Genomic DNA, 16,780 nt, shown 5'->3' on the forward strand with positions numbered 1-16,780 from the left:
TCTGTTTTGTAAGTAGCAGGTTAGCTTCTGTGTGGAAGCTGCATATTTGATTTTTTTGGTGTGTGGGGTGGGGGAGAAATAATCTGATTTTTCTTTGTTAGGGCAGTTAAGTTGCACAGGTCATATTTTCAGAAGTTTTTATCAAGTGCCATAGATGTGCATGGTGATCTGCAGAGTAAGTAAACAGATACAGGTCCTTGTCCTGAGTTGCTTACACTTGAAACACTCCCCTTACCACAACTGCTGGGTAGGCAGATGGAGGTGAGCCAGTATCTGGCGCTCTAAAATAAGCGAGCCAGTTGGTGCAGTGTTCTCTCTGGTCTGGATTCCCCTCTCAGTGACACTGTGGAACTGGAAGTCATTCTGTGTCTGCTAATGGAATGAAGCAAGGAATTCTGGCAGGTCTCAGCTGGGTTTCTTCTACCCCATAGCCATGGGGCACAGGCTAAGGCTGTTTTGGGGACCATTGTGATGTGTTACCTTATAACATCAGGGTTTATGACTGACATGAGTAGAGAATACTTGCCATCAAACAAAAAGAACAATGTTTAGGTTTCTATATTTTGCATTCTTGTGATTTGTAAAGTCTCTGATTTTCTTTTTCATGTCCTCTAAGCCTTGAACTATTGTGAATTCAGAAAAACCGTAAGGCTATGATTGATTATTGTTGCCAGGTGGGAGCTCAGCTATTTGTTACTAAGTTTTATTACCTCTGCAAAGCATTGGAAACGAAATAAGCTCTGTTTCTTTTTCTATTTTAAAATTTTGTTTTCAATGTTATCTTGATTTATTTACTTGCAACTTTTCTTACACTTAAGGACAAACAGAAAACTTCTCCTTTCATCTCTACTCTCTCTGATTTATGATAAATTTAGTTTCCTTCAGCCTGGCATTTGCTACAGCAGGCAGTCTTCCTTCAAGTACCACCCTGATTGATGTGTAATCTTTGATATCTTCCATTAGCCTCCAGGATCACTAAGTTCAAGGCCCTCTTGGAACCTAAGGAGCCCTGCCGAGGAATTGAAGGCCTTCAGAGTCCTTGGGGTGATTGACAAGGTAATTCTTCAGTGTCTCCTCAAGAGTTCAGTCATAAATCGACTGCATGCTGACATTTTGTCTTTGAAGCTGTGGATCTTAAGGCTATGAAACAAAAGGGGAAAATGACTCAAATGCATCTGCACTTTAAAATAACAAAAGTAGAAGAAAAAAGGCTTTTATCTAAGCAATTCATGTAAGGTCATGCAAAATATATTTGAGCTAAAGGATAAGGTACATGTTTGGTGGCATTCAGTCAGATGGGGCCTGGTTTTTGAAAGTAATGTCACAGTCACAATACTGGGATAAGGATATGTCAATATATTTCCGTTTTTTTAAACTATTGGCTATTTGAAATGCAGAAGGGTAAAAATTCAGACATTTTCTCACAGTCAATGCAGTATGAAAACTTGAAGGGGGAGGACCCCTGTGGATAAGATATTTGCTCTCTTTTCTCTTAGAACTTGGAATACAAATCCCCAGCCAAGGTAGAGACCTAGAACAAGTCAAACTCATTTTTGACTCATTCAAATAAAATCTCCCCAAATCCTAGGATAATATCCCTCTGTCACGTGTAAAATGTAGTGGACCCTACAGATGTTTTGCAAACCTAATTAAGTGACCAAAAGAATAACTATGAGTAAAGTAGCTGCACTGTTTTGATATTACTAATTAGTTATCTCCTTACAAAGTACATTTAAAATGATCTATTATTCAGTAATGAGGCAATGGCTAATTCAGCTTGTAATAACTCATTTCCTTGTTGCCACTCAGTTCCCCTGATGCCTTTTGATTGTTCCTTGAGTGATCCCTGTCTTGTGTGCTTTGTGTTTGAGGTCATATGTCACATTTATAACTTGTATTATTAAAAATTGCTGCTATCCTCTTTGCTCTAAATTTATTCCTCTCTCTCTTGTTAGGCTGAACATAACAATTTGGATTTTTTTGCTTATACTATTTTAACTTCATGCATAACTACTATGTTTCTCCTCTGGGCTAGTTACACTCTGGGCTAGTTTCACAACATGCAAGGACCTTTTAACTATAATATCCTATACATTTATCATCTTTCATCTAATGGCAAGTGTCTTATCTATTCAGTGTTTCTCTCTGTATATTTATTAAGGAGCAAATGAAAGACCAATTTGTTAAGCTGATTATAGCTGTTAGCAGTGTGCATTGAATAAAGCTTTAAGAGTAAGGGGGATTCCAGGAACTACGTAACCTCATAATACTCCCTAAGAAGGGATGGAGGAGGCAGCCTACAGTATTAGGAATTATCCATACCCGGGGGATACAAGGCCATAGTATTATTGTAGAGAAATGGGCTAAGACCTTTCCAAATGTATTTCAGTCTTAAAGTGGAAGTTATTAGTCATTGGAGGTGATGTTCAGTACCTTGTGCCAAGCTCCTTTATTCCATGAGCTAAATGAATTTCTCAGGTATCATTAGACTATCTAGCAAGCTTCTGGATGAAAGCCTGATATAGCCAGATCCGGGGATCAGAACTTGTCTTGGAAAGAGACAAGGTTATGGTGGTGACAAAAAATAAAATGTAATACTGGAGACATCAGCATGACGTGCATTCTACCAGTGTTTTGTTGCATATTCAGCCAGCTAGTGTGTTATGGGGCAAAGTTAAGTTTGAATTATTGTTCAGTGATTGAGCAAGATATTTTTAAATGTCTGTCTACTTGTATATCTGCTCCCAGGCTCACTCTTCTCCTAAATTTTAATCTTATCCTGAGATATAGTTAGTTTTTTATCATTTGATTATAGTGTCGTAAGTGTCATAGTGTACAGTGTTATATTACACATATAAAGTCAGTCCCTACCCCAAAGAGCTTAATCAGAGAATAATTTGTGTGAATATAAAATACGTAATTCTGCATATGTATATAAAAATAAGTGCTTAGCATCTATATAGAACAGGGGCACAGTTTTTATCATCACAGCAAGTCACAGTGTGCACTTATATCCCATTTCTTCATGAACCCCCAATATGTTAACTCTAAGGATCTGATATTGGGAGAGCTTAAAAATGTGCATAAAGTACTAATGTGAATAGTGATTTGAAAGCAAGCATATTCCAGGAAATATCACATCAAAAGTAAAACTTATAAATATTAGATTATCTAAAGGATCACTTGAAAGTTTCACTTACCACTGAAAAGCAGCTATTACTAGGCTAGAGTGCATAAATAGGTATTTAGCCAGTGTACTGTACAATGGTAGAGATGTTAAATATCAGTTAATTGAATAATAGAGTAATCTCACAAATTTCAGCCTGCTCTTACTGCAAAGCAAGAGAGCTCCTGTTAACCTGTCTCTCTCATGTGGACTCTCTAAATAGTTTTGCCTTTCCCTGAACAGGGTTGTGGTTGGCTGTTAGCATCTACAACAGGGGTGGGCAATAATTTTTTGCCTAGGCCACAGTGGAAGGGGCGGGGCCTCAAGTGAAGGGGGAGGCAAGATACTTCCCTGCTTCCCCACCCACAGACCCTGATTGGTCTGGGGGTAGGGGAGCATCTCCCTCCCCTCCTTGCCCCCCGAGGTTCCTCCTGGGCACCCATGCCCCTGGCGGTGGAAGGAGACTTTGCCCTCAGGCCAATCAGGGCTTGGGGGCAGGGGAAGCATTCAGTCTCCTCCTGCTCTGCCAGGAACATGTGGTGCTTCTAAGTGCCATGCACACTTCTCAGGGCGGGAGCAGGGTGGAGGAAACTTTGTGCATTCTCCCTACTCCCAGGCCAATCAGTGCGCACCGTGTGCTCCTGTGTGTTGTCGTACTTGAGTACAATTCAGCAGACTAGTGACACCTTGGTCTTGTCTCAGTTGCATCCATTTTCACCAATTAGCCCAAACCATATTATAACATGTTCTGTCTGTGAAGATGGAGCAAAGTCATGTGGCAGCCTGATCTTTCAGGACTGTAACACAGTTGCCTTAAAGTAGTCCATAATGGTTTGGGACCCAACAGGGAGTGACTAGGTCTGCATCACACAGAGTTTGTTCTGAAAAATCTCTTAATCCTTGTTCTCATCATGATACAACTTTCCTAATAGCAGTGAGAGTGCTAATGGAGAGGGACTAATGGAAGTTTTACCACTGTGGTGTCTAACTTTGCTGAAAACAAATCTAGATAATAATCTGGTTGCCAGCATTTTTACTGATTTATAGCCTAGTGCTCCCATAGTTGATAGAGGTCTTGGAGTTGTACCAGCTCTACACCAATGAAGACTCAGAAAAAACAACTTTTTTCAAACACTGAGGGTGGCCTACACAGCAGGGCTTAACTCAAAATAAGTTACACAAATTGAGCTATGTCAATTGCGTAACTTATTTCAAAATAGCTTATTTTGAAATTGGGAGCACCTACCCAGCACTTATTTGGAAATAGAGCACTCTTCCTCTGACTTCCCTTACTCTTCATACCATAAGGGTTGCAGGAGTCGGAGTAAGAAGTCCTCCAGCTTGACAGTATTTCAACACTATTTCGAAATAACTGCCTGCTGTGTAGACACAGATGAAGTTATTTTGAAATAATGTTGCTGTGTAGATGTACCCTGAGAGAGTCCTTGGATGGATATGCAGTGTCTCATTACATTGACTAGGATTGTAAAAAGGGATGATGGTGACTTTTTTGTGTGTGTGCTCACCCTGAGGTGCCTGAAAAGCGCCTCATTTTCAGAAAATGGGGGTGTTCATCATTTTCTGAAGTTCTGGCTCCTTCTAACTGTCTTAGGCTGGGCACCCAAAACTACTACAGGTAGTTAATTGACAAAAAAAATGGCCATAGCTTTCTTTCTTTTTTTTGTTTTCATTTGGACTATTTGTTTAAGTAAGCTGTGTGTTGCTTTTCTTGACACAGGCTTTTATATTTTTATAAGGGGACGGGTCCCTCTATGAATAGTGTGTGTGGGAGGGTGAAGGTGGGGTTTATTTTTGAAAATGGTATTTTAATCTAATGACAGGCCATACGCAGGGTGTGGGTGTGAAGGATGCCAATCCCCCGCCCGCATGGTCCGCCGTGGGGTCGATTCCAGCTGGTCTAGGAAAGGAAGAGATGACATACTGCCAGCCTCCCTTCCCTGTGCTCTGGCCAGCCAGGGAAAAGCAGAGGCAACATGCTGTCCCAGCCTCCCTCCCCCATGGTCTGGCCAGCTGGGAGAAACTTGGGGCCGATTTCCTCCTTTCTCTCCCAGGAGAGAGGCCGGGGTAAGGCTGGGTCTTGGGGCCAGGGCTGGGGAGGGGCAGCCACCAGCCCTTCTCACAGCTCACTCTCCCTCACCGAAATTCCTGCCTATGGGCCTGAATGAAAAATGGGACTGTTACCCTTTGACGCTATGTCTAGACTGCAGGCTTCTTTCGAAAGAGGCTCTTTCAAAAGATCGCGTCTAGACTGCAGGCGGATCTTTCGAAAGAGAAATCCGCTTTTTTGAAAGAGAGCACCCAGCGAGTCTGGATGCTCTCTTTCAAAGACGGCCTCTTTACATTGAAGAACGCCTTCTTTCGAAAGAGGAACTTTCGAAAGAAGGCGTTCTTCCTCGTGAAACGAGGTTTACCGCCATCGAAAGAAAAGCCGCGTTCTTTTGAAATAATTTCGAAAGAACGCGGCTTGAGTCTGGACGCCGGGGAAGTTTTTTCGGGAAAAGGCTACTTTTCCCGAAAAAACCCCTGAGTCTGGACACGGCCTGAATGTTCAGGTTCTAATCTATTGTGCATATGTGAGGGCAACACTCTTAGGAGCGCTGGTGTGCCATCTCAGAGATCCGGCTTGTGTGCATATCTATTTATAGATACCCCCTGACCAAGTGTTATCAGTTATGTGAGCACAATAAAACACCTTCAACCCCCAGACTTCTTTTGGAAGTAGCATACTTTTTTCCATCAAAATGGATTTAGTTATGTGTTTCAGAATCTATGTTGATTTTTCTGCCCCTGCCCTGGGCAACGCTCTAGTATGAAGCTACAATCAGCCCATGAAGAAACTGATTTGCTATGGTATTGCTTCAAGGGAATAAGTTTTCACCTTTTACAGCCCAACTAAAAGTCTAAAAACATAAGTGAGTTTTGATATTTGCTGCTGTCTGGCACTTTCAGTAATTAAACCAATATAGTGTATCTTTTGCTAACTATAATATTGCTCATCAAAAGAATCCACAAAGCATAAATTAATTATGGGTAATCACTAAAAAAGGGATCACTAAAGGCATCACACCAATCACACAAATAATGATGAGTACTTCCCAGTTTTTTTCCACAAGTACCAGCCAAGTGCTTTACTAAAATTGCCTTCTTGTCTCTATAATCTTTGAGGGTTTCAAATAATATAAATAAAGGTGAGGAGAGGATAGAACTGCTCTGAGTAGGGACTATATTTAGTAGCCAAATACATTGTCTATTAAGCATACCATTTACTGCAGTTGGCCTTGCATAGCCAGCCAGGTCCACTGATGGGGGCAGACAAAGAGGGCAAGCGATTCAGAAGGGCCCAGGGATCCTGCCTTGCTGCTAATGAGAGAGCAGTGGCTACTGGAGCTCCCAGCCCTTTTAAGTCACCATTGGAGTCTCTGCAGTTAGGTACAGCATGCTCTAGGCAGCACTGAAGGCTGCCAGAGGGAGGCTATCTCCAGCCCCTTCTGCCCACCCTTTCAGGAGGCACGGAGCTGCTCCCCTCCCCCCTTAGGCCAGGATCCACTACAGCCAACACAGCTGAGGCAAATGTAGTGCCCATCTTTAAAAAAGGAAAGAAGGACAATACAGGGAACTACAGACCAGTCAGCCTTACCTCAGTTCCCGGAAAATTCATGGACGGGATCCTCAATGAATACATTTTGAAGCACTTGGAAGAGGAGAAGTGATCGTGAATCCATGCTGACTATTCATGAAGGACAAGACATGCCTGACTAATCTGATTAGCTTCTATGATGAGGTAACTGGCTCTGATGAGATTAACGGCTCGATGTCAGGTTGGCGGTCAGTTTCTAGCGGAGTGCCCCAAGGATCGGTTCTAAGGCCAGTTTTGTTCAACATCTTTATCAATGACCTGGATGAGGGGATGGATTGCACCCTCAGCAAGTGTGCAGATGACACTAAGCTAGGGGAAGAGGTAGATATGCTGGAGGGCAGGGATAGGATCCAGAGTGATCTAGACAGATTAGAGGATTGGGCCAAAAGAAGTGTGATGAGGTTCAACAAGGACAAGTGTAGAGTCCTGCACTTGGGATGAAAGAATCCCAAGCATTGTTACAGGCTGGGGACCGAATGGCTAAGAGGCAGTTCTGCAAAAAATGACCTGGGTATTACAGTGGATGAGAAGCTGGATATGAGTCAACAGTGTGCCCTTGTAGGCAAGAAGGCTAATGACATATTAGGGTGCATTAGGAGGAGCATTGTTAGCAGATCTAGAGAAGTGATTATTCTCCTTTATTCGGCTCTGGTGAAGCCACACGATTCTATGGTTCTATGAAAGTAAGGTGAATTGCATTCCTATTTCTGCAACATCAACAAAATTATATAGAAAATTTTGGTCAGTTACACCTGTGCAACCCCCTTGATGGCAATGACATTTCTCAGAACTTTGTAGTCCTGGAAGTGATAAGCAAAGAGGAAAAAAATCCAGTTTAGTGATCAGATCCCAGCTTGAGTTTGTGGAATTTGTGGTCGGAAAAACTGTCTCAAAAAAGGGAGCACATTTGATCTGGAGTTACATCAGTGATGGCACTGATGGGTTGTATCTCAGAGATCCCCTGTCACTTGTTGTGCTGATCATACCACTGAGCCCACCTACCTGGTCTCTTGGGTACTCCACCTGTCCTGCTGGGCCAGGAGCTTGGTCTCCTCCAGCCAAGACACAGAGTTGGGGTAACAGCCTTCCCCCCCAGTAGAGTAACACAGACACTGATAACATCTCAGCTCAGGGAGGGCTCAGTTACAGAGACTTGTCAGCACCCAGAAGCACAACCCCCAAAAGGAACCAAAACCCAAACAAATCCATCCTTTTGTGTATAACATTTCACACAGAAAAAGCTCATAAAGTTTGTCCTCTTTATCAATGGAAGAGAGAGATGCACGTCTGTGGTCCTTCCCTCCGTTCTCATAACAGTTATTTACCCTGGATTTGATAGTTAATTATTTAGTATAAAAAGTAGGACAGATCAAAAGTAAATGTCTAAGCTAAAACAAACAAAACATGCCAGCTAAGCCTAATACACTAAGAAAGATTGTTACAAAACATAATTCCTCGTCCTAGTTCTTATACTGGGTAAAATTTTTCAAGCCAGAGCTGATCTTTTCTATGACCTGTGTCTAACAGCTTCTCTCCTTGTTAGTGTCCTTTGTTTCAAGGTCTCTTTGGGTGTCCTCTTCGGGAGGGGAGCAGTTTGGAGCTAGCTGAGGATGATCTTTCTTTGCTCCTCATCCCTTAAATAGAATTTTCCCAGGGTGGGTATCCTTTGCTCAATTCTCTCCCCACCCCCTTTATGGAAAAATACCAAATTCAAGATGGATTCCAGGACAGGAGGCATAATTAGGAAAAACAAAACCATTCACAGACCATTGTTTTGAGCACCGGGCCATGAAGTTCATTAAATACCACTAATGGCTTTCACTAGAAGATTTAGATTAATAAAACAGGTTTTTACTTGATATTTTTAACTTCATGTACAAGAATGATACATGCACACAAATAGAATATACACATTCAAGCTCTTGAATCACAAATTGCTTGCCCCATTTTGCATAAAGCATATTTGAGCTATGCATATTCATATTTAAAAACATTGCTATAAATGTAGAGGCACAGCATCACATACATTATAACGTGCATATTTTCAGCAATTCAGTAACAGAGTAGTTTCTCTGCAAAAACCTTAAACACTAGGATATATAGTTAAAATTTGTCATGTCCTTTTCAGCAAACTTAAATCTACATTTTTAGGAAGTCGATAAATGTTGGCCAAGTCAACATAACAAACTCAAGCTAGTGTAATAGGTTGTGTTCTGTTCTGAGAATGTGTAGGACTGAAGCAGCAACAGCAGATTAGGTTCTGCCTTGTTTTAACTGCAGTTGGTAAAGCGACTGCATTTCTGTTAAAGCCACCCGGGAGAGAGTAGTGCATTTATAGCAGCATTTATTTCATCCTCTCGTGTCCCCAGTGACCTTGATTGGGTGTTTTGTAGGGTTACTAATGGCTCACCATGTTCTCTCTTTCTGGTGACTTGCCTATTGCCTGCCTCTGGGTTTGTGATTCCCCTTATGCTGACTTCTGCGGTATTCCTTCAGTCTCTTATCTCAAGGCTTTGATGCATATGTTCTGAAGGTGGCCACCGTGACTTTGGGTGGCAGCAGATGGCAAACCTTCAGGCTGCCACCGGCTATACTGGTGTTAAGTTGAAAACTTAGCGTTTGATGAAGAATCAGTAATGCATATGAAAGAGCTTTTACTGCAGAAATATCTTTTAATTAAAAAAATTAGCATACTGAAACACTTGCTAATTTCTATGCATGTAAAGAATCCTAAAATTAACTGTTTTCTTAAAGCTAAACTATGGTTATTTACCAATCAGGTTTTATTTTTTCCAATTCATTGTATCTAATGTATTTTAACAGTTATTTTTATTTGAAAACTGAGCTATTGGACACAGTAATCTGAAGTTCCTTGAAGTACAGTTATTTTTAGAAGTATTTCACATAACTTCAGAATTAACTTCCAGTTTTAAAAATGAAATGGGAAACCTTGCTTAGAAACCCAGAAAGAACCTTGCGTATTATTGATGCCCCCTTTGCTTTAGTACGTAGGTGGCAATAATTCTGGGCTTTATATGCATTTTGGAACATTCCTAGCCTGCCCGGGAGAGCTACAGTAGTGGAGTATGTTGATGAAGGCATTTATTTGCCCCAGTGTTGCAATGCTCTTTGTCCACTTTCTGTGTAGTTTTGAAACTATCTCTTGTAGCGCTGCCTACCTATGGGATTGTTTTTGGTGGTAACATGTTTATTGGAGCTAGCTTCGTTTCCTCTCATATTGCATTCTCACTTGCCTTAACTGACCGATATCTGGTGTTGCTCTTACGTTGCCTCCCTTTTGAGGATGGATGCATAATGTGGTGGGTGATGGTTATTTGTTATAAGGTATTAGACCTCACAATTCACGCTCCAGTCATCCTTACCCAACAGCTTCCATCAGCATACGAAATCCAGGAACAGATTGGCTTCCTAACATAACATAAGAGAAGTGCCTGTACACAATCTGCTGATGCTGATGCTTCTGCTGCCATGGCTTTGGCTAGAGTACTTGGACAAGAAATGTGCTACGGAACTTCATGTTCTCAAGTGAAGCCTATTTATGGGGAAGCTCCCTGACCTTGCTTGCTCTGTATTTGAAAGAAAATCTTACCAGAACTCCCTAAGGAACATACTCCTGCATTTCCTCCACAGTGGGAGAGGAACGTAGATGAATGACAGTGTAAATAACTTCTACCGTAACAGTATCAGTAAACAGTGCTTGGCCCAAAATTCTGAGGAGAGAAAGGTCTGATGTTGAGAGCAAGTCAGTGCTCAACCCACTGGACTAACATTTACTTTTAGAAAGATGACATTACAGCAGTAAGGTAGCCAAGAGGAGCCTGGCTTTATTTTTTCTGTTACATCTACTCTGCAAAGCATAGACCTTATTGGATTCTATGTAAATTGGTTGTGCTTGTGCCTCTCTTCCTCTGGCTCATCCTCTTTTAGGGCCAGAGCTCCACGCTGCCTATCCCCTGGCACGGTGTTCCCAGCCAAGTTGCTGCCTCCTTCCCTCCACCCCCATGCTCCCATTCCCACCACCAGACCTCTCTGTTTCTGGGCTTTGTGGTCCAGGAACATCAGTGGTTCTTCTGGACCATAGGTGTTATAGGACCAGAGAGTCCTGGTCTAGGGAAGTACAAGTTGTGTAGTGTGGTAATTACCTATTTCTGTGACTTGTCCATAATTGGCATCATCTGTACTACTTTTTACAAAGTTGCATGTGCATATCTGTTTCACTACAATGTTAGGACCCAACTGCAGTTATTTCAAACCAAATGAAATGTGTCCTAGAGATCTACCCAATGAACCTGAGGTAAATGGATGGCACTAAGAGTTTCTCTACATTTCCATCATGGTAAAATAATCAGTTACGCCAAGATATTGGAGTACTTAATAAATAGTAATTCTGCTATTAAACAAAATGAATCAGTAGATTATTTTCATGTCTGTGGAAACTGATTTCTGCTTTGGTTTTATTTTCTCCATTTAATTCCAGCAGGAGTGAATATAATGCTTGATTGGAGAGACAAAGCAAAGGAATAGTGGCTGGTTGTAGAGATTGGTTAATCAGTCTAGCTAGTGAAATTGAGCAACACAGAACTATTATGTGTTAAAACCTGTTCCGTCATGATTGAAAAAGAGTAGTGGCTAGTCTTTCTGATGCTGTGATATAATAACTGAAGCTAGCCCTTAAGGGACAGGTTATCTGCTTTATTCCAGTTAGCGGCAGTCATTCTATATGTTACTATAGGGTGAAGAGTCGGTAGTCTCTTCTGTTACACCATATGTTTATACTGTTCTGATAAGCAAGTGTAAAACATGAAAGGGAGGAATATATTAATTGTATTTGTGCAATAAGGTGTGCCATCAAAGGTAATTATTTCATGACTGTTTTAGTTATAGCACTTGTTTTATCATGAAATAAAATATGGCTTTAGGAGCCTTTTATTGGAAAGACAATTGTATCAAATTAGTATCAAATTAGATTTTTGCCTTTATAAAGGTGAGCAAACCCATGAGCAGTTTTTAATTTGGTGTGTTGTATTCTACAAATGAACAAATCCTGTTTGAGGGTTAAAGAAGCTATTATTTTGTCCTTTATGCTGACAGCTTCATTACTGATTGGCCTACTGTTGGTATTAAAAAAAAATATTTGGCTCCTTATGATCTTTGTGCATGCGACTATAATATTAATACAGAGCCATAGAACTGTTCATTAAGAAGTGACTTTAAATGAGGTTGATGCATGAGATACAGATGTTAAATGCAGGCATTCCTTTTGGTATACAGCTGTATGGCTAATAATTTCTAAGTGGCTAAAGCTCTTGTTAGCAAGAGTGCTGGTGTGTTAAGAATGGCCCTATAAATAACTTTAAGAGCTGAAGTTGAAGGTGCTTTTTTAAAAAGACTATTGTTAACTAAACATTATTGCCAAACAGATGGAAAGCATTCACCAGCCTGATGTTTTTAGGTCTAATTATATTATCACCAGTCCTGTACGGCTCAGTTGAAGAGGTGTATCCAGAGGCCAATTTATAATCATTTAGCCAACACCTGTTTGGAGAAATCGACAGTCAAAGGGCACATTTAAAAAAAAATCACATATGTTCTTGTATTTATTGCCTCAATGTGAAAAGTACCTACCTAGAAATAAACTTGGTAAAAGAAGACAAAGTAATTCTAAACAAAGTATCACTTCCTAACAGTTTTTATCTGTCTGAATTTTCATATCTTGTCAATTTTATTTGAAGCTTTGTAGCTAAGCAAGGATAGTAAAACCAATGTGACTGCTGTGATTCATTCAACTGGCTTCTATTGTTTCTGAAAGCCCTATCGAGCCAGCTTACAAAATCACCATGAAAATTCACCTGCCTAGGCACACTGTCTACTCACCAGCCTTCCTATTGTGATGAAAATTACATTCAACGTATCCATCAAACAATGTCATGCATTTAGTGGGCAAATTGGGATGTTTAGAGGCTGCTATAAAATGTTCTATCTTAGTTAAGCTGCATAACAAAAACCTTCATCTTAAACAATCAAATATTTTTGTGCAATGAATGAGTATTACAGGAGGCGCTGATATTGACCTCCATGCCTAGGTTTCCATTTTCCAATAGAAAAGATTCTTGCAAACTTTCCTTAAGATCTAACATGTTCACTGTTTGGAGCAGGCCTTTGAAATTAGGCAGAGAGAAAGTTCTTGGGCTGGAAAAGAGTCTTGACTTCATCCCATGAAATTCTGTTCAGGTTAGCAGAGTTCCACATTATTAACAGTTACTATGTATTACCCTAGAAAATGCCCAGATAATTGAGTATGGGCATTCTAAAGAGCTAGGCCCATACTTCTGTTATCTTACTGGGAATACCTATGAGCAGCAGAATGGGCTCCAGTATCCAAAGACCCAGCACATGGCTTCAGCATTCCATTCAGTTCTCCTCATGGGACAGGATCTTCTCCCAACTCATAGGGAGCAGGGAGAGCTGGGTGGGTTTCTCAGAACCCCCAAGGTAGTACACTGTCCCAGAAGACCATCCCTCTTTTGGTGGCGCCAGCTAGGGCAGCAGTACCCCTCTTCTCAGAAGTGGGGTGTGTGGAAGAGAGCGGGATTGGCCTGCACCTCGACACAGCACATAGTACCACTGGCCTGTTACCCCTGTGGTATGTCTTGTGCTGCTACCAGCTAACGTAGTGAGTCCAATAGCAGTCAGTGCTTCAGTGTTGAAGGCTGCATGGGTAAAGGTAAATTTGGCATTTCCGTTTTTTTTCTGAATGCTTCATTTTGCAGCATAAATAACGTTTTTGTGCATTTTTTTTTGTTTTTTTAAATTGTAATTGGATTTACATAGGAAGCATAACTGTGTAGAAATTTTAAGAGTGAGTATTCTTGGTATGGAAATAAAATACAATTGAGGCTGCACACCCTTTGGAGTATTGGTCTTGTAGATATACCATTTTAGGTTATTGTATTGAACTGGAATTCCTCAGGTAAGCCTGAGCATCTGCACTCTTGAAATTCAAGGGTAACCTGCTCCTCAAGAATGCGGGGGTTTGCAAAGAGATGTAGAGAACTCCAGTTCCCTAAAGTTTGAAAGACAACCCTTACATTCCAGTAAGTATCAATACTAAATTAATGAATTAGATTTTTTTCTCCTATAACGGTAAGAAAATGTTCTTTAGCATCCATTGTGCCCCTAAGTTATAAATGAAGTTGTCTATGATGATGTGGCTGCAGCAAAGGCAGTATACTGTAATGAAGACTGCCTTTTTGCAATTATATCTTTTTCCCCTTTCTACAATGAATCCATTTGTCCCTAAATAAATATTCTCTTTTCAGTTTACTGTAATGTTGGAGTCTATGAGTTAGAACAAGCCATGTTGTCATAATGCACAATTTGGTTGTTTCTTCCGAACCAAACAGTCTTCTATTTGACTTCCTGGAAGGAAAACCTCACTCTAGGGGAAAAAACCCACCTCATCTCTCCTGGAGAAAACAAGGAGCCTAAAGGAATAGAACAAAACTTATGTGTAAAAACCCTGATGGTGTGAAAACAAGTCTTGTTTGGAGAAAGGAATGTTGGACTAAAATAGGGGTAACAGAGCTTTTTATGCAGTTACCACAACCTGAGTTCTGCTGAATTATATCTTCACTCATAAAACACCAATTGGTGTAATGGGATTTTTTGGTTGTCAAGCTTTAAATTTTTACACAGTAAATTGATAATGAGATGAGGTTTCTGCAGTATTCAGAAGACTTATTTCATGTCTTCAAGAATATTTTAAAAAAATCAGTAAAAATCTTGCTAATATGTTATCAGAGTTTTTTGTATTTTAGTGTGCCTTGTTTTTTAATAACATGCAGATATTGTTGTGTAGGAATGTTCAGTAGTTAATTTTAACTGCTGTTAAATACTTTATAACAATGGAAAACTTAAAATATATTTTTTCTTTAAATTATGTATTTGTTTAGGTTTTACTTGTAATGGATACTAGAACACAGCAGACTTTTATACTGAAAGTAAGTAAAATCTTTATTATATTTGCCTAAGCAATTTATTTGGGCTGCTAATTTTCTTCTCACACAGAAAAAAATATTTTATGGTTGTCATCTCCGTGAATTTTATTGGCACACTAACATTTCTATCTTCTACATGTATTTTGAAATATATTTTCCCTTTCTTCCATCTCTTTTTCTTTGTAGTTCTTATACAGAACATTATCACTGATCATGATAGTGGCCAATATCTCAGCAGCCTTCAGTAAAGAATCATAGTTTGTTAGAGCTTAGGGGATATAAACCCTTCTTCTTGAGGGCATAAGTTTAGAAGAAATTTCTCCTATATGCAAGCTACTCCATAATTATTTATTACAGGGCTTGTTGCTCACTCCTTAGAAGCATTTGGTACTAGCCACTGAGAGAGACCAAATGTTTGATGTTCTGATTGAGTATGGCAATTCCTATTTCTTAAAACTATAGGTTACTATGATATAACTATGCTGTAATTAACTGTTAAAACTTTATTTACACCTCAGCTTCTGGTACATTGTATGCACATGCTGTAAACTGTTTTAATTCTATTTAACTTGCTTTAGAAATCCAAGCATGTATTGTGCGAAGAAAATCATTCCATTTATAGTGCCTAAATGGCTATTTGCAAACATTATATAAATTCAGATATTGTATCCTAAGTAAGCATCCACATTGCATCTATAGTCAGAACAGATCAACTTTATATTTTCTGTTTAACTCCTTACATCTTATCAATATAACGTTATATCATCCTTACCTCCCTCCCCCTCTGTTCCAGTAACTTTATCTGTGTGCCACCTTCCAAAATCATTACCTCTTCCTAAGTTTTAAGAGTACTGTGGAAATTATACGGAGAATATGTAAACCCAGGATATTCTATTGTCTCTAGAACTTAAGACTGATTTTAACAATGTCTTTGCTTAAGAAATAAAATTTTTAAAAAAGGTCATAAGGAAATAACTGAGTGTCAGTCTGATGACTTAGTTTGAGAGAGATTCTAATAAAAACATTGACCCATGTAATTGATTTTAATGGCAGCTTTGTGCCATCTTCTGTTCTCTGGAAATGCGCCAGATGCCATCAGCAGAGCCTCGGGGGACTGAGGGGCATAGAGCAGCAGATGAGTGGTTTCTCTGAAGCCCAGAGTAACTCGGATAGATTAGTTTGGTTGATAAACACAGAGCACAGCAGGCTCCAAAGGCAACTGAGGGTACAACTGACCTTTTTGTTCTCTGTCAGGGTCTAAGGAAAAGTAGTGAGTTCAGCAGGAACAGAAAGACCATCATTCCCCGCTGTGTTCCCAACATGGTGTGTCTGCACAAGTACATCATCTCTGAGGAGTCTGTATTTCTTGTGCTCCAGCATGCAGAAGGTTTGTCTGTGCTTTAAGTACATTGAAAAAAAATGCAAACTTTCAATCAATGCTAAATTTAAATGTCAAGTTACTTTCTTAGATGTTTTTCTAAACAAAATATTTTTCATCTTAGAATAACGAAATAATATAAAGAAGAGATTTCCCTCCCTTATTCTCATTCTGAACTTCTTTCCTGTTTTGAATTTCCCCAAAAATTCTGGGTTGTTTGAGTTTGTACATTTCTAACCATTTATTTTCTACAAGACAGAAACTGGTTTGGCTGAAATTCCAATCTGCTGTATGTGCAAGTCAACTCTAGGAGATAAAATCTTTTTGCTACTTTTGTATTCTTTGGCCAGTAAATCTTGTTAATGTTATGTAGCTAAAATGGGAAGTATTCCCAAAAGAAATTAATATTTGCTTTCTAAAAAACAAGACCATTTGCTTATTATTTAACATATAAACAGTATGATCTGGATTTTTAGGAAAATAGCCAGTGGTGTTGTATAGGAGTTCAAAGCAGAACCACAGAGTTGTGCCTTCAGACTATAAAATTCCTGTTATTTGTA

General features: G+C 39.8%; 1 protein-coding gene across 4 annotated transcripts in view; it reads left to right on the top strand.

Annotated features, from left to right (window-relative positions):
- The window catches only part of RPS6KC1 (ribosomal protein S6 kinase C1), a 181,110-nt gene that overhangs the window by 97,465 nt on the left and 66,865 nt on the right, over nt 1-16,780 (top strand). For all 4 annotated transcript variants that reach the window (XM_075925180.2, XM_075925178.2, XM_075925179.2 and 1 more), the window contains 3 exons: nt 964-1,056; nt 14,798-14,845; nt 16,097-16,229. In XM_075925180.2, the coding sequence (XP_075781295.1) occupies nt 964-1,056; nt 14,798-14,845; nt 16,097-16,229 (274 nt within the window). The remainder of the gene's footprint in view (nt 1-963; nt 1,057-14,797; nt 14,846-16,096; nt 16,230-16,780) is intronic.

Source organism: Pelodiscus sinensis, chromosome 3 (assembly GCF_052426305.1).
Source record: "Pelodiscus sinensis isolate ZL-2025 chromosome 3, ASM5242630v1, whole genome shotgun sequence".
Lineage (NCBI taxonomy): Eukaryota > Metazoa > Chordata > Testudines > Trionychidae > Pelodiscus > Pelodiscus sinensis.